This window comes from Schistocerca cancellata, chromosome 1, assembly GCF_023864275.1.
Source record: "Schistocerca cancellata isolate TAMUIC-IGC-003103 chromosome 1, iqSchCanc2.1, whole genome shotgun sequence".
Taxonomy (NCBI): Eukaryota; Metazoa; Arthropoda; class Insecta; order Orthoptera; family Acrididae; genus Schistocerca; species Schistocerca cancellata.
The window spans coordinates 679,029,323-679,055,942 of NC_064626.1; the positions used below are offsets into that span (position 1 = coordinate 679,029,323).

Consider the following 26,620-nt stretch of genomic DNA (forward strand, 5'->3'; position numbering starts at 1 on the left):
ATCACACACATCCATGCCCGAGGCAGGATTCGAACCTGCGACCGTAGCGGTCACGCGGTTCCAAACTGACGCGCTTAGAACCGCACGGCCACACTGGCCGGCCAATGTCCTTGTAATTTAATATTTTGTGGCATCAGATGGAATTGAGGATGATATATTTTTTTGCCTTAATTACTTATTGTTCTTGTCTAAGATGTATAAGATCGACATGTATTGCTAAAAAGTACTCTTGAACTCAGAGGAAATGTCTGATGATAAGTTATCTGCCATGAACAGTTGCAAGACCTCTTGTTCAAAGACTAATTACACCCAAGCATCCGCCACTGGGTATTCTTAAGGAGAGATAAAACACAGTAGTGCCATTTGTTAATATTCACATATCTGATAAGCAGAAGAAAATAAGAACCCACCCTGTTGTAACTAACTTCTTCATTTTATCTGTAGTTCGCTATCAGGAGCTCGATTACACAAATGATCAAGCATTATTTACTTCATTTCTACAGACGGACACGAGCTCTTCCAGCAATTGTATCATTTCTTGGAGTTTAATAGCAAGCAAGATGCAGAAGCACAGCCGACGATTACAGTACATAGCTGCAGTTACAGGTAAATGGGGTCCGCATTTTCTTTTGGAGATGATAAAAATTTATCTCAAAATTGGGATCAGAGTTGGTGATAGTTCTTGCTCGGGCTACCATTATAGAAGACCTTAAGAAATGGTGCAACGTGTTGATACAGATAGCGAGATGAAGGTATTATTCAGCACAACAGGATAATCTAAAATTACAAGACTTTTTTATTCTTATCACATAAAGTGCGTTAAATAAACTCTCCTTCTCCAGTACCACGAATTTCAGAAAATTACAGTGAACTACTCATTCGAGTTCAGTTAGGAAAACTGAATATAGTACCAATTAATTTAGTTCCGATGAATATGGTTGCAAAACCTGGCTCTAACATTTCACCGAAAGTCATTTAAACTAAATTATCAAAGCATTTGACAGTACACAAAAATGTTTGGTCTTTTACAATACGACATGTTCTGTACGGTTTTGTGGTTGTAATTAGCTACAGTTTGCAAGTCACTATCGTCTTTGTTGATTAGAACTTCTAGAATTCTTCGAGTGCCCAATCTTTGTTATTAATAGAGATAATACGATTAAAGTCTTAACTATCGTTAGTACCACCTCAGCATTTGTTATTTAGTACGTTCCTGCTGGTGAACTTAAGATCAGAGCCTCAATTTATTCATTGTAGTCAACATGGCTTCTACATGCTGTTTCTCAAGATGCAGGAAACATTTGATAGATTTTTCGAGTTTCCAAACGTTAATAAAAAATACGTTATTTCAGTGCCTGTGTTGTTAAGAACAACGATGAAAATTTCTTTCGGATACGCATGCATAGCGGAAGAAGCATAGTATCGTTCTTCTTAACAACACAGGCACTGCAATATCGTATTCATCAGCCAATATCAGGCAGCGACTTTCAGCTAAAATATCCTCCCCTGCACGAGAATTAAATAATTTGTGTAGGGGTGCGGGCTGTGACGCAGGAACGACTGCGTTCGGAAGTTTGGGTACCTCCGTGAGTCGCGCATGGATAGTCAAAGTGGTTATGACGACAGCTAGCGTAAAGCGGGAAATTCGGCAGAAATTTTCACTCTCGTCATTCCCTTCTACAATTTACTGTTGTTCGTATACGGAACTACGAATTCATTACACCTTAATAAAAAGCAGTTTTTCGCCATAAAGAAAAACTGATGTAACAACGTAATTTAATGTCATTTTTATACTGCTGCTCTTTGGCATTGCAGTGATTATCATATATTAGTTGCTGAAGATGAGTGAAATCAAGGGTGAAAGGACTTCTGGAACAATTTTGTCGACATCTATGGTATTATGGGTGAAGCACTCAACCATAAAGTCCACAGGATTGGAAAGGAGATCTGCTGCTGTCTTAATTTATTGTCACAGAAAACCTCAACTAGTGTGGCTAGTCAGAGATTTGGACACAAAATTACTAAGTCAAAATTATTCCTTAAATATAAATTTCTTATTTTCGGTCCAACTGCATTAAGGTGTTGCTAATGGTCTTCCAATTCTTCGAGCTTTAGTAGATGAAATGTCAACACGACTTATTTTTCTGAACACCATATGAATTAGACTGTGTTTGGAAGTAATTTATAGGAACACTACTCATTTTTGTTGGGAAGATTTAGAGCACACAGACATAAATACCAAAATGAGTTCAGACTAAATTATCTGTTACTGACAAAAAATATTGAAATTTTTTGATATTTTAAGTCTATATTTGATGTGATCATAATTTAACTTTTAGAAATCACCTCATTTTTTCCGATTTGTTTTTCCTATCTCCTTATTTACTGTAGTGCATGCTGTTTTAATCTTTTTGCTGGAGGGTTTTTTCTTGACACTATAGACATTTGGCTTGATGTTTACAATGCAACGTCTCATGTGTTTTAACCTTGTTATCATCTGTGTCTCTTGATGCTAAGTGATGTCTTCTCAAACTTTTCTATGATGTTTTGATTCGATTAGTCACACAGGGTACATGAGCACTTAATTTACTTAAACAACTTAGTTTTTAGGGCAACGATTTTTAAAGCATGCACAATAAATTATAATTTCTTTGCAGTGAAGTGTGTTTTGGACATTGTACCAGTCTGTATTTCGCAAATACTTAAAATTCCTTCTCTTCGTTTTTCTTTTAGTTTTACAATGTTTTTATTTACTTCTTACCCCCTGATATTAAACATCAGCAGTTGAGGGCTATTGTCTTTGAGAGTTTAAGCTGTGGCAACGTCACGACGGTGCAAATATAAAAAATTTATCAACACAAGCACTATTTGTTTCCACAATTCTTTTTCCAGATTGTATACGACGAGGCCAGTAATATAAAGCGGTGAACGACTCAAGTTGTTTTTGTTATTTTATTTTTATGTTCTTCAGCCCCAAGACTGGTTTGTTGCAGCTATTTAATTCAGTAAAAGTCTCTTCGTTTCTACACAGATACTTCAACCTACACTCACGTGAACCTGCTTTCCGTAGTCAAGGTTTGGTCTCCTGTACAATTTTACATCCCTCCCCCCTCCGCCACCCTCCCTGCTCAAAAACACGCACAGTCACACACACACACATCACACTACAGTTCCATCCCTTATTTCTTAGTGCCTCAGGATGTGTACTAGTAACTGATCCTTTCTTATACTCAGGTTGTGCCATAAATTTCTAATCCCAAGTTCCATTCAATTACCGCTTCTTAAATTACCAAAATGTACCCATCTAATCTTCAGCTTTTCACTTTAATACGAGTTCAATTGTTTCCAGTCTCTAGTTACTTGTGCAGTTTGTCATCCACGTTCATTCTCATATAAAACTACACTCACAACAAATATCTTACGAAAGATTTACTAGCACTTTAAAAATATATTAGATGATGACATATTTCTAATTTTCAAGAAAGTTGTTTTTGCTGCCTACATTTTATATCGTCTTTAGTTCTGTCCTTTTCAGTTATTTCATTGACCAATAGAAACACCGGTCTACAGCTTTTAGTGTCTCATTTCCCAATCTAATTGGACTGCATTCCAGTACTTTTTTTTTTACTAACTTTCATCTTTCATCCTCTTCCCAAGACACTAATCATTTCCTTCCGCCGATCCTCCAACACCCTTTGGCTCTCTGGCAATTACAATGTCATCAGCAAGCATCAAAGTTTTTATTTCTTCTTCTTAAACTTTAGCTCCTTCTCCAGATTTTTTTGCTGCTTGTTCTATATATGGAATGAATGAGATAGGGATGGGCAAGAGCTCTGTCTCCTTCTCTTCCCAGCTACTGCCTCAGTTTCATGTCCTTCAACTGTTGTTACTGTAATGTTGTCTTTGTACAAGTTGTAGATATCGTCTAGCTTTCTCTGTTTCATCTCTGATAATGCCATAATTTAAAAGTGTACCGTGTAGTCAACACTGCCAATACCTTTTTCAAAATTTGTAAATACTATAATAACAGATTTGTCTTTCCTCAGTCTATAGTGTAAGATGAGTTGTAGAGGCAATATTGTCGCACAGCTAATAATATTTCTCAGGAATACAAAATTAGGACCAACCATCTTCTCAGTTCTTCGATAGATTATTAAAATCAGTATTTTACATACGTGATCTACTAAACAGTTGATTTGGTGATGCACACTCTTCTCAGCACTTGTCTTTTTTGCTATCAAGATTGTATTCTCTTATGTATAGTATAAGTGTATTTCTCCTTTTCCATACATCCTGAATTGAAGGTGTAAAAGTTGTGCCAAGGCTGGTTCTGCAAACGATAATAACAATACTGAGATGATGAAATCTATTCCAAATGTCTTACCACACTTAAATCTTTCAGTGGTTTCTCAAATTAGTCTCGTAGTATCACATCAACCATCTTGTCTTCATACACTTCCTATATCTGCAAGCTTTAAGGCAGCAGTTCGTCTAAACGAAGCAGCCGTTTATGGACATTATTCGTTAATTGTCGAGTAATTTGGTGCAACAAGTTCTAAATTCATCTATTTATCTTCATATGTTTCAGGCTCAAAAACCTTCGTTCATATTTTGTTCTTGTGATAGTATGGACCAGTTAGTCTTTCTTTAATGCTTATACCATGGATCATATTCGTGGCAGCTCACCATGATGTAAAACGTGTCATTAAGTTCACAAATAAGAAAAATTTTCTAATATATGGCTACATGATGGCCATTTACATAAATGGATTATTTGCTTCGATCTTAGCTTACAACAAAATTTGATAAATGTACTCCATCAGATACAGACTGTCTACTCAGATATTTATCGATGGAGTAATAGAGCTGTGAAGTAGAAATTATTTCTGTTTTTAATAATTTTACTACCTGCCAGCTCACTAATGCACAAGTGAGATAGTAAAATTTGTTATAGATGCATACTTTACTGCTTTGTCTGAAAGTTGTCAACTGGAAGACTTTCTTTTTCCAAATGTTATTTTTATGAGTTTTCTGTTATTTTCAAATAATAATTGATGCTTCACAATAAATGTTATAAAACAGTAAATGTATGGTGTCACTGTTGTTAGTATGCCTAATTTATTAAACATCTGTCTATGTGAAATTTGAAGATGGATAGATGTATTATTTGTGCAACATGTTTTGTGCAATGACTACTTATGCATATATGTAGAACTGTCCCATAAAATTGTTAATATATGACATCAAAGAATGGAATAATAAACTGAGCTAATTGTCTGATGTTTCGTCACTACAATCAGGAATTACACATAGAGCAAATATACCTGACCTAAAAAAGTTCAGAAGGTCCATAATATGTGATTTCCAGTTAAAGTTCTGATCAATATGCAAAAACACCAATTTCAAGCAACCACATTTACATGATTACTTTTTCACATCATTGATACATAGTTTTACATACTTCTTTTTCACTGTCATTAATAATAACATATGATGCCTTGTACAGCAATTTCTCTGAGTGACAGAAAACTTACCAAGAACCAATTACTGATAATTTTTAATACTTCATTTTTACACCTTACGTTGTTGCAGTATATTCAGACTTTATTACGATGCTTGCATCGTCAGCAAAGAGGACGAATTCTGCTTCTTATTTGTAAGATTGAATGTTATTCATAGACACCCAAGAACATGAGGGGTCACATCCTGAAACCTGTGGAACTACAGTAGTAATTTCTTCACACTCAGAAGAAGGTTTATCATGAGAACTGCATATACTGTCTGAGTGAGCCTTTATGTCTTACCATTTAAATATGAAGTGGACCCTTTATTCATTATACTCTTACAGGCATAAACGTTAAACATGTTTTCCAGGCGGATATCAGCATGTGTATATTTTAAGAAATCCATGACACTAATGCTGACTTGTATTATACTTTATTCGGCAATCTGTTTCAGCTCAAGACCATGTTCATTTTGCAATATGTCACACATACTAAAAAAATACAGTGCAAGATGCATAATTTAGTTCAAACAGTACAGCGAAAGAAGAAGTAGGTGCTGGTCGGTTTTAATGAAGACAATGAGCTGCCTGTATTCCTCCTGTGCTGTTTGAATTTAATTTTGTGTCTTGTACTGCATTTTGGTAAGATGAATGGTGGCTATGTAATAACATTTTGACTATCATGAGCAAGTTCTTCTACTGAAACCTGTTGGTGAATAAAATGTAATAGACGTCAGCTTTAGCGTAATGCCTTTATTAAAACATAAACGTTAAGTCTTTGTGAAATAATATTGTGATGTGTTCAGTCAAATGCCTTAGACAGATCATAAGATATGCCAGTAGGGGAAATCTTGCCATACAGATATTTTAAGACACGGTATGTGTAAAGGTAGAGTGAATGTACAGTGGAGAAGCCATCTGGAATCCAAATTGCTACTGACTCAGCATATTAGACACGCTCAACCAGTTTTAAATAGTTAGTTTTTTAAAAAAAACTTTTGACAAGGAAGCTAGTAACGAAACCACCAATAGTCATTCACATTTTAAAGAGGGATGTAACAATGTCAGACTTTAGTCTGTCTGAAAAGATACTTTATGGAAGTACTGCATTTAATATTATGCTGATTACAGTAGCTGTACTTTTCTTGAAATGCTGTTAACCCCAAGAGAATTTTTACTTTCAAGTGAGTTAATTATTATCCTGGTTTCACTGAAAGAAGTTGAAATGCTCTTCAGTTGAATGATGAATATTTGTAGTATTGCAAGCTTTTTCTTTAGAACTGACCGTACAGAGTTCCTCAGTTACATTTATAAAGTTACTGTTAATCAGGCTTGCTATATGTTTGAAGTCATGGAACTTTCAGTTAACGTCTTTAATTACAAGGTCATATTGTTCCGTAATAAACTTTCCTGTTTCCCTTCCTACTACACTTCGCATAGTCTTCGTTTTATTTTCAGTATTACTAATGTCTGGCATTAGATACAAGCTTTTTGATTGTCTTATAACTCTTCCCAGTAAACAACAATACCTTATACAACATGAAAGTAGCTGCACATTTGTTTTTGCCCTCAGCATCAGGTATAATTCTTACTTTCTATTACACAGTAGTTCAACGCTTTTTGTTATCCATTGTCTCTTTAATTGCGGACATATTTGATATTAGCTTAGTAACGTTGCATTGCCTGGGTAGTTATTTATAACTGTGCCCGAGACTTTGTACACATGAATTTCAATTTTTTAATTCTAAAGCTTATATGTATCAATAATTGAAGTGGTATGATTCCGTACACAAACTAAAAGCGTGGGAAAGAGCCATATAGAACAACCTGTGTGAAAATCAATCTACACTAAGGTCCACGCCCACCGGGAATTGTACGCTTAAGCGAAATGGTAAATTGTTAGGAATACGCTGGAGTCAGGGTATATTAACTCTCTCGCCTGCACGACTACCCTCAAAATCTCCGCTTCTATGATCTTATGTTGCAGAGAAAGTAACTTTAAGAATCTGTGAGTGAAGGACTCTCACGATCGTGATAATGCATGACGCTCTCGATCTAAATCATATCGCACCTCGCTTTCGGAACAAGCTACCAAAGAGCGAGTTAAAGCCTGCAGCTGGTCTCACCTCACGATCGATCTTCATTGGTCTCTTCAGACTGCATAGCCCTCAGTCTTTTAGATGTTCTGGTGTATTCAGAAAGACTCGACCGTTCTCTAGGCATTTTTAATGGTAAACAAAACTAAATAAAAATGTAACGAGTAGGCACCTAAATCACAAAACAAACTTAATAAAACATCAACGTCATAAATTCGTTTTTGCTAGCAAAGAATACAAACAAAGCCAATCAAAAGAAGAAAAGCAATTTGGTCAAGTATTTAGTACAGAAAGTGAAATCAGTAAATCCTGTATCGTAGCCAAGTAAATTCGCTGTTATTTTGGATTTGTTAGGACAAGATTGCGGCGTTTAATTCTGTCAGTGACTTGAAGTTATGAAAAAATACATCTGTTACTGAGTTAAAAACATTAAAATGACATTTCTTGGTTCTCTGGTTTACTACGAAACTAACAGCACCATCTGTTGGTTCTTTCGTGTACTCCGTCATGATGATTAAACATCCGTGCTACTAATCTGAGCAGCTGGTTTTAGATGAAATTTAAATTTCTCTGTTCCGATTCTGATGAGATGAAGCCCGTATTTTGACCCAAGCTACGCTCTGGCTTGCTGCTGGATCCTAAAATCAACGTGATCGTCGTTCTGTATAGGCGTCTAATATAGACGATCAAGCCCATGCGCCGCCTATAACTGTTTCTGTCCTCCAGCACTAATTTGGTAGCGCCGCCCTTAGTACAACATCAGCGGCAAAAATATATCGTAACTAGAGACTATTTTCAAACACTCGTGCGGGCCGCACCTAAGAACGTTCTGTTTTGATTTTGGGTATGGCTTCCACGTCCTGCTAAGCGGAAAAGTATTGTCTCTATTAATCAAATTATCCACCAACCTAATTTCAAGTGCCTCTTTATAAAAACTATTCCAAAACCGGAAGTGTTGTCAACTGTCACAGCCTCGTCGAATTTCATTCCGTGTCCATCGTTTAAGCAATGTTCTGGTAACGCCTATTTTTCTTGCTGTTGTAGCCTCGTATGACTGCCATGTGGCACGCACCTGGCCTGAACTGTGCTACTAGAACGGCTGATATAAGCCTTTCCTCACTGACACGGAATTTTATTTATGCCAGTTTTCCTAAGCCTCATATTATCTTTCACAGAGCCGAGTAGTGCCCTCATCTTTGAAGGTACGCTGAACACACTCTTAGCGCTAAAATTTCTTTAAATTCTTCTAATCTTAAACGATATGCCCCCATCATAAGGATTAAAGGTCACAGATCTATGCTGCTATTCATGCACCTCCGGGAAGGTCCAAACTCTGTAGGACTAAAAAAGAGAAAAACAGCTATGAAATGTGTAAGAGAGGCGAGGTTCTTCGATTAAATTTCCTCTTCTCTGTTCATTTACGTAGATAATAACATTATTAGCTTTGTTTCTCCAGCCTCTAATATTTCAGTACCCTAGTAATGCGCCCCCTGCACAGCAATATTTACAAGAATTTTCTCATGTGTCATTGTGCCCCCTTATTCTCTCGGCTAATATATCTCTTAACCTTTCTTTTCTCTTCGTAATCCTCGAGTACTTCCATCTAGCAATAACGTCAAGTGGGCCACCTCTAATTTGAGCTGTCTCTGAAGCCCACAGTAACCCTCTCAGTTACTCGATTTACAGCTTTGTAAAGGCAGGGTTGATCATGCCGCCGAAGAGACTACATAAGAAACTTCCTGGCAGATTAAAACTGTGTGGCGGACCGAGATTCGAACTCGGGACATTTGCCTTTCGCGGGCAAGTGCTCTACCAACTTTTTTTTTTTTTTTTTTAGTGGTCGCGCGGTTCCAGACCGAAGCGCCTAGAACCGCTTGGCCACTTTTTTTTTTCTCCTCCTGGGTGAATGGCAGGTATCCTAGCCACTTTTTTTTTACCTTTGCCGTTCGTGGGCAAAGGCTCTACAACATTTTTTTTTATTTCCTATGTCAGGCTTACCACCTTTGCTGACATACATTTTGTTGTACTACCGCATAAATAGTGTCTACAATGTCCATATGTTGACAAATAGTGCCTAATTAGGAAATTAAGTAATTAAGGAAATGAATAAAACACAAAATGTCCAAATGAAAGACATGAAGGCATTGCGGATAGTAGCAATGAAATGAAATTCGTGTCGGGGGCGTCACCTGCTCACGACCCGACGTTCGATAGAGCAAGAGAGCCATCTATCGACTCGTTCTCCAGACGTTGGTGTAAGACTGGGTCGTCTTCTCGAAATTAACTAAGGGTCCGTAAGTGTGATCGATGTCTATCTCGGCTTCTTCGTCTATCTCATCTCTCACCCGTCACACCCCATCTGGCCGGCGGGTCGGTAAATGTAAGTCGCAAGTAATTAGCGAAGTCTTGCCCATATTTCTTATGCTGTTGCAGCTTCGTGTGTCCATCCAGGAGAAAATGCCAAAAATCAATTTTGTCCTTTTCCGATTCGTTATACACGTAGTCCACCACCATTCCCCGTACCCATGTCACTGCATTGGTTTTTTGGACCGGAAAATAAGATTCTTGGGGGAACAAAAGGGTGTCTGATGAAATTGTGTGAGGGGCGGAGCGCAACAGGAACGCCAATATCTGTTGTGCCAAGTGCCATACTGGAGCCGTCCCACTACATGCTAAACGATGTTCATCAGTGTCCACTGTTGCGCAGCCTAAACATAGTGGAGTGTCTGCCAAATGAATCGCGTGCCGCCGTTGATTCGTTGCGAACTTCCTATTTACCACCACATACCATGTTGAGCGTACCGACGTTGGGAGGTAAACGTTCCGTATAACGCGCCATATCTGTCGCCAGTTCTTGTCTGGGTACTTCGTTTCCAGGGTATTCCTGGGACACCGGCGCAGTAAGAGTTGGTATACATCTCGCGTCGTCGGTAGTCGTGTTGTTGGGAAGGAATCTCTGACATAGCTAAGCTCCAAAAAAAAAAAAAAAAAGACTTGAAATGTGACAACTTCGGTGAAATATGGCCCACATTGACTGGGGGCAGCATTGAAGACGGCGCTAGTTCATCGGCCAACGCACCCGAGATATTGCGAAATTGACCGCGCCACTGTCGGAAAATTGTACTGACGAATAACGCCCGTGCCTTTTCATATACGTTCACTAGACCAAGTCCACCCTCTCCAGGTGGTAGCGTAAGCGTTGTGTATTTGATCTTAAATAGGTGTCCCACACTCACGTAGGTTCCGAAAGTTGCTTGTATCCGTGATGCCATTGTGCGCGTTAAAGGCAGGACATGCGCTACGTGAGTGAGTCTCGGTGCTAGGTATACGTTAACATAGGTCACCCTCTGAATCATATCCAACGCTCTTAATTTCTGTAACAGCACCATTGTCCGCATCAGCTTCAATATGCGTCGGTAGTTATCCGCTGCTGTCCGCTGCACATCCGTATGGAACGTAATACCTAGGCATTTTATGGTCTTAACTAACATGAGCGGGACTTCCTCCCCCGGTTGTAGTCCTCGACCGACATTCATGCAGCGTGATTTCTGTAGATTAAGCACGCTTCCTGCAGCCATCCCGTATCGCTGTATCCATGCCAACGTCGTACGTACTTCTTCGCCTGTCCGTGCTACCAGCATCACATCGTCAGCATAAGCGTGGCAATGAAAGGTCAGTTGTGGCAACGGCACTCCCTCCAACCGTCTTCGGAGACCATATAGACAGGGTTGCAAAGCCATTGCATACAAAAATATCGAAAGGGGGCAACCTTGACGAACTGACCTTGAAATAACAATGTAGTCAGTGCCCCGTCCATTCAGCGAGACCCTTGATCGCACGCCGTGTAACAGTCGCATGATCACTGGAATGAAGTCCTGTGGGATTCCCAATCTGCCCATCACCGCATGCAAAAAGGTACGATCCACTCTGTCGAACGCATGATCGAAGTCAATTGCGACGAGTGCCCCACGCACTCGGCATGCCGCTGCTAATGCGATGATATCTCGGTAGTCACCGAGCGCCGTATGTACGTTACTCTTAGCGCCGAGGCAAATTTGATCTATGAGGAGTCTATCAGAAAGTGAAGACCGCAGGCGAGCCCCAAGGATGCGCGCGAAAATCTTATAGTCGCAGTTCAAGAGAGTGAGTGGTCTATAATCTCCTGGCCTTCTGCCACCGCGTGGTTTGGGTATTGGGATGATGATACCCTCCGTGAATTCGGCAGGTATCTCAGTCTGCGGTAACAGGAGTTCGTTGTACATCTGGATCCAGGTCCGTCCCATGAGGGATGCAAAGGCGCGATAAAATTCAATTGGGAAGCCGTCCTGTCCTGGGGACTTGTTCGGAGCCCCCCTGGCAATAGCATCTGTCAGATCGTCCTCCGTTATCGCTGTGATGAAAGTCTCTGCATCCAGTGGTGATCCTCTATCTGGCATTTCCGAGATGACATCATGTAGTGTCTCGTGGTTCACTTGTACAGGTCCATATAACTGGCGAAAATAGTCAGTAAACACATGCGCAATATCACGCTGGTTCACAACTTGCTGGCCAGTTTCAGAGATTAGTTCCCTGATCAATGTCCTGCGTCGTCGTTGGCGTTCACGTACTACGTGGTGCATGGAGGGGGTTTCGGCACCAACTGTGTCCGCCAATCTAGCCCGGACCATTATACCTTCCATTCTTAGTCTCGTCAGCTGTAATAACTTGGCTTTTATCCTGCGCATGGCCGTGTGCCTTTCCGGCGATGGTTGTTGGGTCATCAGCTCCCTCAGGGCTGTAAAATAAAAATCAGCCGTCGTACGGTTCCACTGCGATTTGTCCTGCCCGTATCGTATCAACGTTCTCCGTAACGTTGGTTTTGCGCATTTAATCCACCACTGGAGAACCGAGGTGTATGCTCGTTGGCGGCGAACGCAGGTCTCCCAGGCCGCCTCTATCATCCGGCGACATTCAGTGTCACGTAAAAGTGCACAATTCATTTTCCAGTGACCCTTACTCCGCCATATTTTCTGACGCGTTAGTGAAATCGTACAGACGTAAGCCATATGATCCGTAAAAGCCGCTGGCCAGATTTCGGCATCCAGTATCGCCGTCCGTAGAGCTCGTGTCACATACACTCTATCAAGTCTACTCGCCGAATGTCCCGTTACAAACGTATAACCCGGTCTGTCGCCATGCTGCAGTTCCCAGGTATCCAGAAGCGCCATTTCGGTAATCAACGCACGCAGTTCCATGCATGGCACATAATGAGGTATTTGGTCCTTTTTGTCGACGACACAATTAAAGTCGCCGCCCACTATATAGTTATCATAGCGTCCAGCGAACAACGGTGCTATCTCGTCAGTGTAAAAGGTCGCCCTTTCTCTGCGTTTTGTGGAGCCAGATGGCGCGTATAAATTGATGAAACGTACGCCGTCGACAGTGATCGCTATGCCACGTGTCGAAGGGAGGGACATGACGTCCTCCAGTCCTATTCCTTCCCTGGTGAGGATCGCCACACCGCATCCACTTTCATCGTGCACTGAATAATGTGCCTCGTAGCCGTAGAACTCTGGCGGCGACGTGAAACGCACTTCTTGTAGGAGTACAATATCCACGTCCGCAGCGCGTAACATATCTTTCAGCATTTGAATTTTAAGCGGTGTCCGAATGCCATTAATGTTTATCGTGGCAATGCGGTACGCCTGGCGTGTGTTCATCGGTTGTAGGGCGGTGTCATTAAGCGTCTATCTGCACTCCCGGCGCTCCTCACCACACTAAGTTGTTCAACATTTCCCGACCCCTCCCGGCTTCTGGCCAGGACTATCCTCAATCGGCGCGTTCGTATTTTCATTCTGTTCCAGTTGGTCCATTTCTTGCGCCCAGTTCCCCAGCATATTTCCGGAAGTGGTCGAAGGATGGGAGGCAACGTCGTCACCGCTCTGATGTTGGACAGTTGTCATCACCACTTCCGCCTTCCGGTCACCAGAAGGAGAGTTCAAGTGATCGTCGCTGTGTAATTCCTGCATCGTCATCTCGGTATCTGTTGAATCCACTGGTCTCAAGTCGATACTGTCGTTGTCGTCCACTGTCCCCTCGGGACTATGGCTATCGTCAGCAGAAGTCAGTCGACGCTTCTTTCTTCTCTTCGGCGAACGCTGTTTCCGTTTCCTTGCTTCCGCATCGGCTGTTTGGGTTTCGTATCCTCCGTCTTGGTCCTGGCCTATCACGCTCTCGGTGGAAGCACTGGCAGCCACCACGGATGAGCCTGGAGCGGTCGTCAGCTGCATCTCTTGTGTGTTGTCCTGTGTCTGCTGTGGTGGAACCGGTGGTCGGAGTTCCAGTCCGTTGGTGTCCATGTTCTCTATAGGGGGCAGCTGCTGGTGTCCATCGGAAATCTCCCTCACATCGCCTCTCAGGGCTTCCACAAAGATCAACGGTAAGACAGTCATCTGTTGTGGCGCCTGAACGTCATCATGTGGAGTTTGTACTAAACGTCGCTGGAGGCATTCCGAGCGGACGTGACCTTCTTTCCCGCACCCCGAGCAAGTGCGAGGTTGCCCATCATAGATTATAATCGCGCGACAACCTCCTATGTACAAATAAGAGGGAACATGCTTTCGCAGTTCTATCCGTATTTGTCTCACCCCATTTAAAACGGGGTACGTGGTAAAATTCGTCCATTTTTCGGCCACATGGGATAGAACTGTACCGTATGGTCGAAAGGCGTCGGTAACAAGTTCGGACGGGACCTCAAACGGAAGTTCGAAGACTCGTATAGTGCGGATTCCCATTCCCGCGTGATCGACTGTAACCGCACCAACATTCCCGTCGGTATGACAGAAACGATACCCGTTCGGTGATCGTTGTAGAAGTCTTTCGCAAGCCGCCTCGTCAACAAGCTTGACATAGACGACGCTAGAAACGATCGATAAATTGATTCCCACGATTTCCTGTGGATCGATTTTTACCTCTTCTTTTAAGAAACGTTCAATCTCGTGTGCCTTTGGTCGTGTGTAGTCGTTCGCAAAACTGAACTTCAAAGTCGTTTTTCTGTACGAGTGTGCCATCTCGCTCTAGACTCACAACACCGCACACGCGAAGCTGCTCCGGCGTAAACAAACCGGCGCGCGCACCACAGCGCGGCCGGCAGGCAACACGGTCCGCACTGTGTCACTGCCGAAGGTAGACTGGCCAACTGAGCTACCCAAGCACGACTCACGCCCCGTCCTCATAGCTTTACTTCTGCCAGTACCCCGTCTCCTACCTTCCAAACTTAACAGAAGCTCTTCTGCGAACCTTGCAGAACTAGCACTCCTGGAAGAAAGAATATTGCGGAGACATGGCTTAGCCACAGCCTGGGGGAGGTTTCCAGAATGAGATTTTCACTCTGCAGCGGAGTGTGCGCTGATATGAAACTTCCTGGCAGATTAAAACTGTGTGCCGGACCGAGACTCGAACTCGGGACATTTGCCTTTTGCGGGCAAGTGCTCTACCAACTGAGCTACCCACGCACGACTCACGCCACATCCCCACACCTTTACTTCTGCCAGTACCTCGTCTCCTACCTTCTGCAAGGTTCGCAGAAGAGCTTCTGTCCTTAAAGATTGCACTATCATCCAAATTCCCTTCCTGCTGATACATGGGCATGAGTCATGAAATCCCACCTGATAACAGTATCAAACTCATGTTTGACTTTTTATACACAACAGAATCTTTAGTAAGCAATCTGACAGTGCCACTAGCACAATATTAAAAATAGTTTATGTATACTGAGGACATAACGAATCCTGTTGTATTTCCCTAAGCTAATCCCAAAATTACTTTACTTTCTGTTCCACACTTGTTGCCCAGTACAATGTAGTGGATTCTATCTGTGGTTACATTCTTTAAGCGAAACTCACATTTGGTGATACTGACAGTATGGTACAATATTAGTCAGATATCTAGAAAGACTGGATCTATCAATTCACTTGCTTCTATTACTTGCTAGTATGTCTTGTTAGAGAAAAAGCGAGCATTTATTTCACCCTTCAGTGTGATGGATCCATGCTCGCGTATGTGTTGGAGTGAGTATGATTTCTATACCATCATTCTCTATTTCATAGATTAGGCAACATTCTAGTATGCTCTGTTATGATATTTGGCGTAATTAATATACAACATGTCTTTCGATGGGATTTTATAAGTTGTTTTTGCTGTGCTATTCTGTCGTTCACTCTCTAGAGATATTATTACAAGGACTATTAAAAATATAATACAAATTTTCTGCTGTTGACAGAATTATTATTTTGGTGTTCTTTACATTTATTACACCCTAATACGCCATTTTTGCTTAGCCCACCTTACAAGAATTGTACGTGATGTACACACTACTGGAAAAAGAGAGAGTGCACGCTGGTAGGATTCACATTTAAAGTGCTCTTCACCTGCGTGAACTGTTAAAATAGATTTTTGTCTGCTACTGCAAGACAATGACACACGTTGCTCAGGAAAGTCGTACTGGCAAAGCTCCTACATGTTGTATTTGTAATAAATCCACCCAATGATGGAGGTGTAAAGTCTGGCTTAGCATTGAAATTGAATTAATTTGACATGTTTCAGTATATTCAATAACTATCGTTCTCCAGTGTTTGCAAGCTTGATTCATCGATAGTATGGGAATTTTCAGTAATGACACTGTCACTTTCATGGCATTCTATTGCCTGAGGATAGCGGGGAATTTTGTTGTCGAAAATGGTTACAGAAGAAACAATTTAAACAAAAAGAATGACTTAGGAAAACTGAAAAATGTTCGAATACGTATTTGTTTTAGTTAGATGTATAGGGTGAGTAAAAATGGTTTTACATCTTTGGAATTATATAAATATTTACTGAGATAACTTACAGAATCGATGGATGTGTCATTTTGTAGCGAACAACCTAAGTTTGATTGATGTAGTGCATCAGTACCCCATTCCGTCAGTAGGAGCGCTAGCGTAGTGGACAGTTAAAATGGATACTTTCACTAAAGCGGATCGTACTCGCTGTCTGTTTTAATTTCACGAAACGAATTCAGCAATATCTGTTCGGCGTAAATTTCGCACCGAATACCCTATATAACCTCCAAGCAAGCCTAAAATTTACTCTTGGCACAAGAACTTTGTTCAGACAGTTTGTTCACTGCGACATGATAAATCACCACGTTGCCCGCGTTTTGATAATTATGTCGAACGAGTTAGGGAGAACTTTGCCAACAGTCCACAAAAACCAATGTGAAGTGCTCCGTGCGAGACGGGCATTACACAAAAGACTATTAGGCAAGTAATGCACAGAAGTTTACACATGAAACCGCATAGATTCGCAATGGCACAGCACATTAGTGTTACAGATAAGGTTCCTCATGGGTAAATCTGTGCGGAAATGTTGCATCAGCTAGAAGACGACAAGACATCCCTGAATACAATAATCTTCAGCGATGAGTCAACCTTTCATATCAGTGGCATTGTGAACACAACATCAGAATATGGGGCAGCGAAAATCCACAAGCAACCCCGGAACACGTTCGTGACAGCCCCCGAGGTGATGTGTTTCATGCCCTTAAGAAATGGGAGATGTATGGCTCTTTCTTCGTCATGGAGAAAACTGTCTCTAGTATTGTATATCTGGGTATGCTTCTAAACTTTTTAACCAACAGATCGATGAAGATGAGCGAGATGGGATAGTTTACCACAAGCAAGACGGTGCACCACCTCATTTCCTCGCTAAAGTTCGAGCTTTCCTCGATTAATCACTTCCCAGACCGGTGGATTGGTCGTGAAGTGCCAATCGCATGGCCACCTGGCACCCCAGACTTGGCAACATTGGATTTCTTTCTCTGGGGCTTCATTAAAGACCGTGTATATGTTCCTCCCCTACCAAACAATTTAGCCGACCTGAAACATTGAATCTAAGATGCCGTTGCACAAGTTACGCCAGATTTGTTGCAACAACTGTGGGAAGCACTTGATTACCGCTGGGATGTTTGCCGCAACACAAATGGAAGTCACATAGAATCAAAATGACACTTGACACTTTTGTGACACTTGAGGTTGTTTGCTACAAAATGCCACATCTACCGATTCTGTAATTTATATCAATAAATTTCTAAATCATACCAAAGTTTTAAAGCCCTTTTTGACTCAGCCTGTATCATTTCTTAAGTCAACATCCCTTTTTCTCAACACATACTAATGGTAAAGGGATGAATGAGGTATCGTTAGATGGATTTTTTTACTGGCATCAAATACCATTCTATTTGTTTTAAAGTACTTATTAACTGAATAATTTGTACACAATATTGTCATAGATAATAACTGTCACCATACCTGTCGTCCATTATTTCTGCCCATTTTACAAGGTTCACCTTTTTAAAAAATACACTTTTCGAAACGACAGACACATTTGTCACTGTCGATTTGATTTGTGATTTACCTATTTCTACTACAGCCCAACATGTTTACATAAAATACGAAGTGCAATTAAAATCTCGAAACACAGTTAAGGGTTATTGTGGCTTTAGTGATATACCAAGTAAGAAGCAAACACTATGTTCTAACCTACCCATTTCGTATACATTTCTTTGTATTTTATATGCTTATTTTCTATTAAACTTCTCTTCAACAACAAGTAAATGTAAATATTGCTGTCAGAAGTTAGAAACTACAAGCAATACTGGTATGTCATTATTGTTAAGTACAAAAGTGAGTAATTTCGCAGGGGCTCCCTAGTACTTACTAATGACTGACTTTAAAAGGTTCATGGCTGCAATGGTGTTTAATGTCTTAATCCACAGGGTCGCTGATATACACTGCATATGGCTCATTCGCGGCTTGGTCGGCTACGACGCTCCCCATTCTGCAATCAGAGGACTCTCCGGCCCCGATCACCGCAGACCAGGCCTCGTGGCTGGCTTCCATCAACTCGCTGACGGGGCTGGTAGCGACGTTCACCGCAGGCTACGCTGTGGACATCATCGGCAGGAAGAAGCTGATTCTCTCCGCAGCTGCGCCACTCCTCGTCTGGTGGCCAATGGTCGCTTTCGCAAACTCTTACGAAATGCTGATGGTTGCCATGACGATAGGAAGCTTATCTGGCGGTCTAATGAGTAGCCCTTCCACTATGTTTCTGTGCGAAATCGCTGACACCGAATTACGAGGCACGCTCATGATGATTCACACCGTGTTGATGAACTGCGGCAGCCTTTTCATGTACTGCGCAGCGCCCTACTTGTCCGTTTCGACTGTTTCCTTCATGTGCACTGCCGTCCCCATTATCTTCATTGTCACATTCGTGTGGATGCCCGAGTCACCGTACTTCTTCCTTCTGCGTAACAGAGAATCTGAAGCTGTGAAGAGTCTCGTAAGGTACAAGGGCGAGTTGACACCAGAGGAACTGCGCTCGGAACTTGACTCAATGTACAGAGCAATCCGACAGAAGCAAGAGACCAAAGGGAGGCTGAAAGACCTTTTCTTGGTACCAGTGCACCGCAGGACTCTGCTGATAATGTCCGGGTTCGTCTTGCTCCATTTGTCCACTGGTGCAATAGCGTTTGGTACCTACACGACGTACATATTCGAGAAGAGTGGAAGCGGTTTCGACGCAGATGTGTCTTCCATCATCGTAACGGCCGTTTCGCTTGTATCGAGTATTTCGTCGTCCTTCATTGTTGAAAGAGTTGGCCGGCGGCCGCTCGGGATTCTGGGCCTTGCCGGGTGCGGTGTCTGCCTGACCGCCATGGGCGCCTACTTCTACGTGGACGAGACCCAGGGTGAGGTGCCCTCTGCCTTCGACTGGGTGCCGCTCACAACCGTCATCGGATTCAACGTAAGACTGTTTTTATAAATATTTATGTTTTTTTGAAACTTGGTTGATGGCTGTACTACACTTTAACCAAAGAATTATGACACAAATACGAAAACAATTGGATTTATGGAATAACCATTACCAATTCTGCGATGTGATGCTTTCAATAGCAGGTAATATATTTCGTGAACAGATTTGCTTTCTCGGTACAAGGAGGAAGGAAAGGAGGAGTGGTAGAAGAAGAAAGGTAAGAAGGAAAATTAGGCCATATTGATAACGACGTCATTAGTACGGACCCGGACTGAAAGCGCGGGATAGGGAATCCACCCTGGACTTTTCATCTGCAGTTACATGACCACTGCGCAATTCACACTTACGTACTTGGCCCAGGGTTCACAGATCCACTTTCAGACCATTTCTTGACTGATCCAGCCTCGAATAGCACATGGAAACAATGAACACCTAAATTTTGCTGTGCGAATTCTGAGTTCTCTTATCGTATTAGCAGGGTCGTTTCTTCCAGTGTACTTTGGAGTCAACAAAATGTTGTCACATTCGGAGGAAAAAGTTTATGACTGAAATTTCGTGAAAAACTCCTCTCTTTCAATGACTGCGAACCCATCTCCGCGTATCATGTCCGTGACAATCTCTCCCCTATTACGCGATCATACAAAACGAGCTGCCTTCTGTAAGTTTTCTCGATGTTCTCCGTCAGTCCTATCTAATAAGGATCCATACCGCACAGCAATACTCTAGCAGAAGACGCACAAATGTAGTATAGGCAGACTCTTTAATACATTTTTTGCATCTTCTTTCTGCCAATAAGACTCAGTCTTTGACTCAGCTCCCCCACATTTTCAGTGTGATGATTCCAATTTAATCTCTTACTACCTGTTATCGCTAGGTATTTAGTTGGATTAGTAACTTTTAAATTTGTGTAGTTTATCGTGTTACCGAAATTTAAGGTAATTTTTAGTACTCACATGGAAGACGTCACTTTTTATTGTTCAAGCTCAATTGCCACGTTTTCAACATGCAGATATTTTGTGTAAATCATTTTGCAATTTCTATCGATCTTCTGGCGAGTTTATTAGGAAGTAAATTAGAGCATCATCTGCAAACAGTATAAGAGGGCTGCTCAGATTGACACAAGTCGTTTATGTGGGTTAGGAATAGAGCAGGGAGCCTCTGACAGTTCCCTGAGAAGCCACGTATCAATTTTATTTCCCTTGAGAGCTTCCGTTAATTATCACAAAATGTGATCTTACTGACAGGAAATAACAAACCCAGAAGCACTGAGACGAGACTCCATAGGAACGCAGTTTGATCAGAAGCCACTTGAGAGTAGCGCTGTCAGAAGCCTTCTGGCAACGTAGAAACATGGAATCAACTTGAGATACCCTGTCGATAGCAATAGTGCCTGCCAATAAAGAGCCAATTGTGTTCACAAGGACGATATTGTTTGAATACGTGCTACGTACCTGTTAACCGAATAGCACCCGTGGACTAGGGGTAGTGACTTGGATTCATAATCAAGAACGTCTTCGGCCCCGGGTTCCCGCCAATGCTCAGAATTTGATTAATAACCAGCATTTTGATTAATAATTAGCATTGTCTGCCGAAGACTTCCTGCATAAGAATTCAATCTCATTCTGCCAAAGGCCTTGTCAAAGAGAGCGGAGGAGTGAACAGAGGTTCAGGGCACTCTCTTGTCCTAGGGGTGGGAAACTGCCCTTAAAGGCGGAAGAATCAGCAATGATCAACGGCATGAGGATGCAGAAGGCAATGGAAACCACTGCATTAAAGACACGTAACGTGTATCCACAGGACATGTGGCCTGTAATTGAAGAAGAGTCATGATGGTCTCTCCATCGGCAAAAGATTCCGGAATAGTCCCCCATCCGGATCTCCCGGAGGGGGACACTGATAAGTGGGATCATACTGAAGTTTTTTATAGAGTGGCTCGATATTGTAATCACTGAAATAACATCACAGACCCTCTCAACCCGTAACGTTTCATTTCGTTTCGTTCTTTTCTTCTGCGCGCTGCACTTCTTTATCAGTCAGCATAGATGGTAGGGAGAGTTATTATTCGTCAAAAATAGCCTAGCCCAAATGGGTCCAAATGGCTCTGAGCACTATGGGACTTAACATGTGACGTTATCAGTCCCAAACTAGCCCAGACATCAATGAAATAATGTTTTGTTTGGCGTTGACTTGACATGTTACACGAAAAGAAAAGAAAGCGATCAACATGATATGAGACATATTGTTAAATAGGGGCAATACAGTTGGTTAGTTCTATGGGGATCTGGAAGCCGCTACTGTCATCTCATGCTAGGCTCAGTCGTTACAAACAGCTAGATGACAGACCGAGGCTATTGAAATAAAGTCTCTTTCTTTTTGGCTTATTTTACATGGAAGAGTTGTAATATGAGCTACGATTTCTGTTAATTGGAGTGTTAGTCGAAGTGTATGGAAAATATCAATTGACTAAACATTTTACGCACATTTAGTTGGTGACAGTCCGTTACCTACAAAGTATAAACTTTTCTTAAAGAAATCTAGGTCAGGTTTTTATTTCAATATGTGATCAAATTCTCGTTCTTGTGATGTAATCCTCACTTCCAATCGTCGTTCGTGAGACATACGAAGGGACAAGATCGTGAGCCGGCCGGGGTGGCCGTGCGGTTCTAGGCGCTAGAGTCTGGAACAGCGTGATCGCTACGGTCGCAGGTTCGAATCCTGCCTCGGGCATGGATGTGTGTGGTGTCCTTAGGTTAGTTAGGTTCAAGTAGTTCTAAGATCTAGGGGACTTATGACCTTAAAAGTTAAGTCCCATAGTGCTCAGAGCCATTTGAACCATTTTGAACAAGATCGTGTCAGAGGGTACTATAACGGTGCATGCTGCGATAAATCGTTGGAAAATATCCTCTGTAGTGCTCTTAACTTCACAACAGACTTCAGGATTTTGGAAAAAGTGATTGGAATCATGAGGAGTTTGAAGGTCATTTTACTACTTCACTCCAGGGAATTTTTCACTAATGTTCGCCTGTAGACAAGTAAAACTAAGAGGCGAAAGGACAACTATCTAGATTAGAATCACTTATACTGTGGCTAATCCAAAGGCAGCTCTGCTAGAACAACGGGAATAATTTATGCCAGAAAACATGCACGCGTAATTCCATGTGACGGTTCAGCGTTGAACCATCATAGCAAAATGAAATTTCGTAGATGCCATATCTTACATTTACGATCCATGGTCAATATTCCTACATATTTTACTTAAAATATAGAGTGTTTGGTATGTATGATGCCTAACTGTGCATAATAACTATTTGGCAGTTATGAGGAAGAAGGATATGAGTGTGCGAACGGTCATCAATACATGCAATTTGAATGAAAGTGTAGTACAGCAGAATGATAGCGCAGACAACATGGAGGAGATGTTACCGTAGTGCTATTGGACCAAGCACTTATGACTGCTGGACATTACTTACGGCTATTAGAATATAATACTTGTAGAAGAGTCAGGAAAGTACACTTTCTTCCTTCACAAAGTTTGTGTATTTATTTGGAAGAGCTCTGTTGAGTGGAATAAACGTTCAGGTGGATGATGTTTTGATTTCGAGGCCAAAGTGGGAAGAACATTGTAATTTGTTGAATGAGTCACTGTATGCTTTGAACGAGAAAGGAATGAAGATAAAGTTAGCAAAATCAGAACTCTCTAAGGAAGAATTGAAGTCTTTGCGATATGTTATTAGTGAACTGGAGAGGGAATCAGATCGTGAGCATCTGAGGGCTGTAGAAGGCTTTGAACCACCAACAAAATGCAAATTTGTTAGAGGGGCACTTTTTTAATGAATGCAGCTACTGAAAAGGAATGCTCCTTTTTTTGAGTATTCTGTACCACTGCAAATGCTTGTGGATGTGTGCTAATGTTCAAGTTTTTCAGAATCAGTCGACATCGGAAGGGATGACAGATTCACTGAACATTTGGATTTGGTATTCAAATATTGCCAGCGTTAAACAGGAACTGAAGTGTGTCCAAATTGGAACCACTTGCTTCGTGTGGGGTTCCAAAAATTTTAACACTACTAATGAATTCACAGATCACAAGCATGAAGCTTTCCTACAAATTGTAGGTTGTGACACAGCAGTCTCACTATATGGGTATTTCAAATGGTGATAAGGTATGTGAGATGTGATGAGAATATTATAGTGGATGCTTTGATTGGATGCCAAGTGTGAGTGGGGATGATGACGAGGGGTTACAAGACAAGAGTGACATAAAATTACTGTACTTTGAAAAGTTAAAGTTGAGGATTTCACTGAAATGTATTCCAGAGTATAAGGTGTGAGTACAATCCAGATGAATACTTGTAGTAGTTCAAACATTGTGACGGTGATAATCCAAAGAATAAAATCTACTTCAAACTGCACAAGAGTGTTCTACTTAGGAGGAAGGACGAAAAACTAGAAGATGGGAGCCTATGTTTCTCGGACCATCATGTAAATAAGTTTTTAGGCTTAGTGCATGAGAGCTATGGGCATTTTGGACCATTTGCATATTCGAAACAAGTCTCATATTAACGATTTCTGAAAGAGAATAATGATGAGATTAACAGCTTGTGAAATGCACCAGAAAATGAAGGCAACTACCTCTATAGATTAAGGTCGAGACAAAGTGTAGTGATCACTAGATCTATAGAATTAGTAGCAGTAGTTTTGTTTGGCCCTTTGTTGCTTTTGAAAGGGAGGATGTTCAGGTAATAGAGAATTTCGAAGAGGATGTCCACCGTTAGCACCATCTCCACCAACAGATAAACCCTCCAGGAAGTGTCGTCTCAGCCGACTCAAACTTATGCTGCAGTTATAAATGACAGCTCTGCAATCGACCAATGCATGTAGAAAATGGTGAAGGCAGGTAGAGCCACTTCCTCTGACAAGTATAACGCTCCACAGAAGAACTGATGTTTAGATGATAGAGCGCGACATGGTGATATGTTTGGACACCCTACAATACCAGATATCAATCATCCTAACAGTTCTGTTCAATTCAGTCAAGTACAGACGAGTGTGTCGATCTATGGGACGAAGCCTATCTGTGTACATTGGACGAGGTCGTTCCCAGCATACGGTAGCCATTCCCCATCACCGTACAGAGGTACTAGGCACTCGCCTTGCTGACAGATTCAGAAAGACTAAATGTAACAGCAAATGTAAAAGTTCTGCAAAGTAAAGAAATTTTGGCTTGTGTTTGAAGCCTACAAAAGCACCATGAAATGTGTATTTGGTTGCCTGCACAAAATCTAAAAGTAAATTATAAAGAGAGGAAGCATGTGATGCAGAATGTTAGGAGAAATGACAACTTTAATTCGAAACATGGGAATGATAACATTGGGAACTGTGGGATCGAAAAGGCAGCTAAGAGTACATGAGGTTTTTCTCTTTTTGAATGAGGTGTCAAAGAGGAATATGTAGAGTCGTTTTCTTTGTAATATGTAAATCAGATTGCTTGACTAGGAGGTGTGGGGACGACACTTAGCTGTACGTGAAGTAATTCAGAAAGTGCCAAACGAGCTATGAAGTGGAATTTGTGCTAACTGGTGATGTTATTGTTGAAAATCATAGACACAATCGTAAAAATGTTGGGGGGGGGGGGGGGAGGGATGTGTATCTCAGTGTGAAAGTGAGTGTTGTCAGAATAAAAGAAGTGCATGGTTAATAGGAAGTGGCTTAACAGAGAGAGTACGAAGTATAATAGTAAACAACCATGCATCATATGAGATATATGAGGGTTGTCCAGAAAGTAAGTCCCGATCGGTCGTGAAATGGACACCACAGTGAAAACCCGATAAAGCTTCGCACAGATGTGCTGGGTAGTGTCTCTAGTATGACCGTCGATCGCATCACGACACTCGCTTCAGTTGTCAGCGCACTGTGAGCGAGTAAAGGTGCCTAGAACAAAGATGTCTCCTGCCAAGTAGGAGGGCCCACTGAGAGGCTTCGCCTTAATGAATGCAGCCCACCTAACACAACTGCCACACACTTCCTTCTTCATGGCAGTTTTCAGGCGCACTCTGTAGGGGCAGTGAAGACGCCTCTGCACCCTTTTCGATGGGACGTGTTCGATCACCCACAACACAGCCCTAATTGGCTTGTCCTGAAGTATCATCTGTGTTCACATGAAACGCTGAATACGAAGACAACACTTTGGCGCAGGCTACACGCTATACACCAATGTAGAGAATTATCGGAAATCACAGGCGGCTGCCTTCTATGATGATGGTGTTGGAAATATGGTATAACGCCACAAATGTCTAAGTCTGAGCGGCGACTATGTAGAGAAGTATCTGGAAAGTGTAGCTAACTTTTTCGAATTGGATTAGCTAGTGTGTAGGCCTAGAGATCGATGACCTTAGCAGGTCCCATAGGAACTTACCACAAATTTCCAAAAATAAAAATCCTTTATTAAAGTATGAGTATGTGTTTCCCTACATTACTTAGTTATTGTAGTTAAGGTTTTTAACATGGCAGCCCCTAGTGGCTTTGCACCTCTGTTGCATTTTATTTTAATTCTGATATCTGACGCTGTCAGGTATGACCGCAGCTTTCGTATTTTTTGGTTCGTTATGCTGTAACATTTAGTTTTAATTTTGTCCGAAGAAGGTGTCCCTTGTGACACCGAAACCTAGGTTACAAATTAATTGTGTTCGCGACTGAGGGCTGTGTTTTTCCAAATTTTGTTTTTATTTCACTTAGTAAATTATAAGATTTTTGTTAACAGAAAAATTTTGTGTGCCAGATGAACCATTTCAACATATTATTGGAGAAGCAATCCAGTACCAATAGATTTGGTTTATCATTTTTGTCATCGTTTGTTAAATTTTTTATTTTTCCAGAAATGATAGTTTGTTGAAAGGACGAAAGGTTGTCGTTTTGCAAATATAGTATATCAAATTAAAAGGTCACGAAGATAATGTATGTATTTATATTGTTTATCGTTTTATCTTAGTGTTCTTAATGGCTCCAGTTTGAGAAGAAAACATGGGGATCTGTACATTGTCTTATTTCGTTTTATTATTGCAAATTCTGTACAACAGGGATTATAATGGTATTATTTGCACAGCTTATATTTACACAGCATCGGTTACGATAATTGGACATGGAATAAAGAGAAAATAATCCTTCCCTCCGTCTCCCCCTAACATTTATG

The 26,620-nt window shown here is 41.4% G+C and overlaps 1 protein-coding gene across 1 annotated transcript in view; it reads left to right on the plus strand.

Moving 5' to 3' along the window:
- The first annotated feature begins 516 nt into the window (after positions 1-516).
- LOC126162086 (facilitated trehalose transporter Tret1-like) overlaps positions 517-26,620 on the plus strand; it is a 42,174-nt gene continuing 16,070 nt past the window's right edge. The window contains exons 1-2 of the mRNA XM_049918364.1: positions 517-606; positions 18,392-19,422. Coding sequence (XP_049774321.1) covers positions 561-606; positions 18,392-19,422 — 1,077 coding nt within the window. The 5' untranslated portion in view covers positions 517-560. The remainder of the gene's footprint in view (positions 607-18,391; positions 19,423-26,620) is intronic.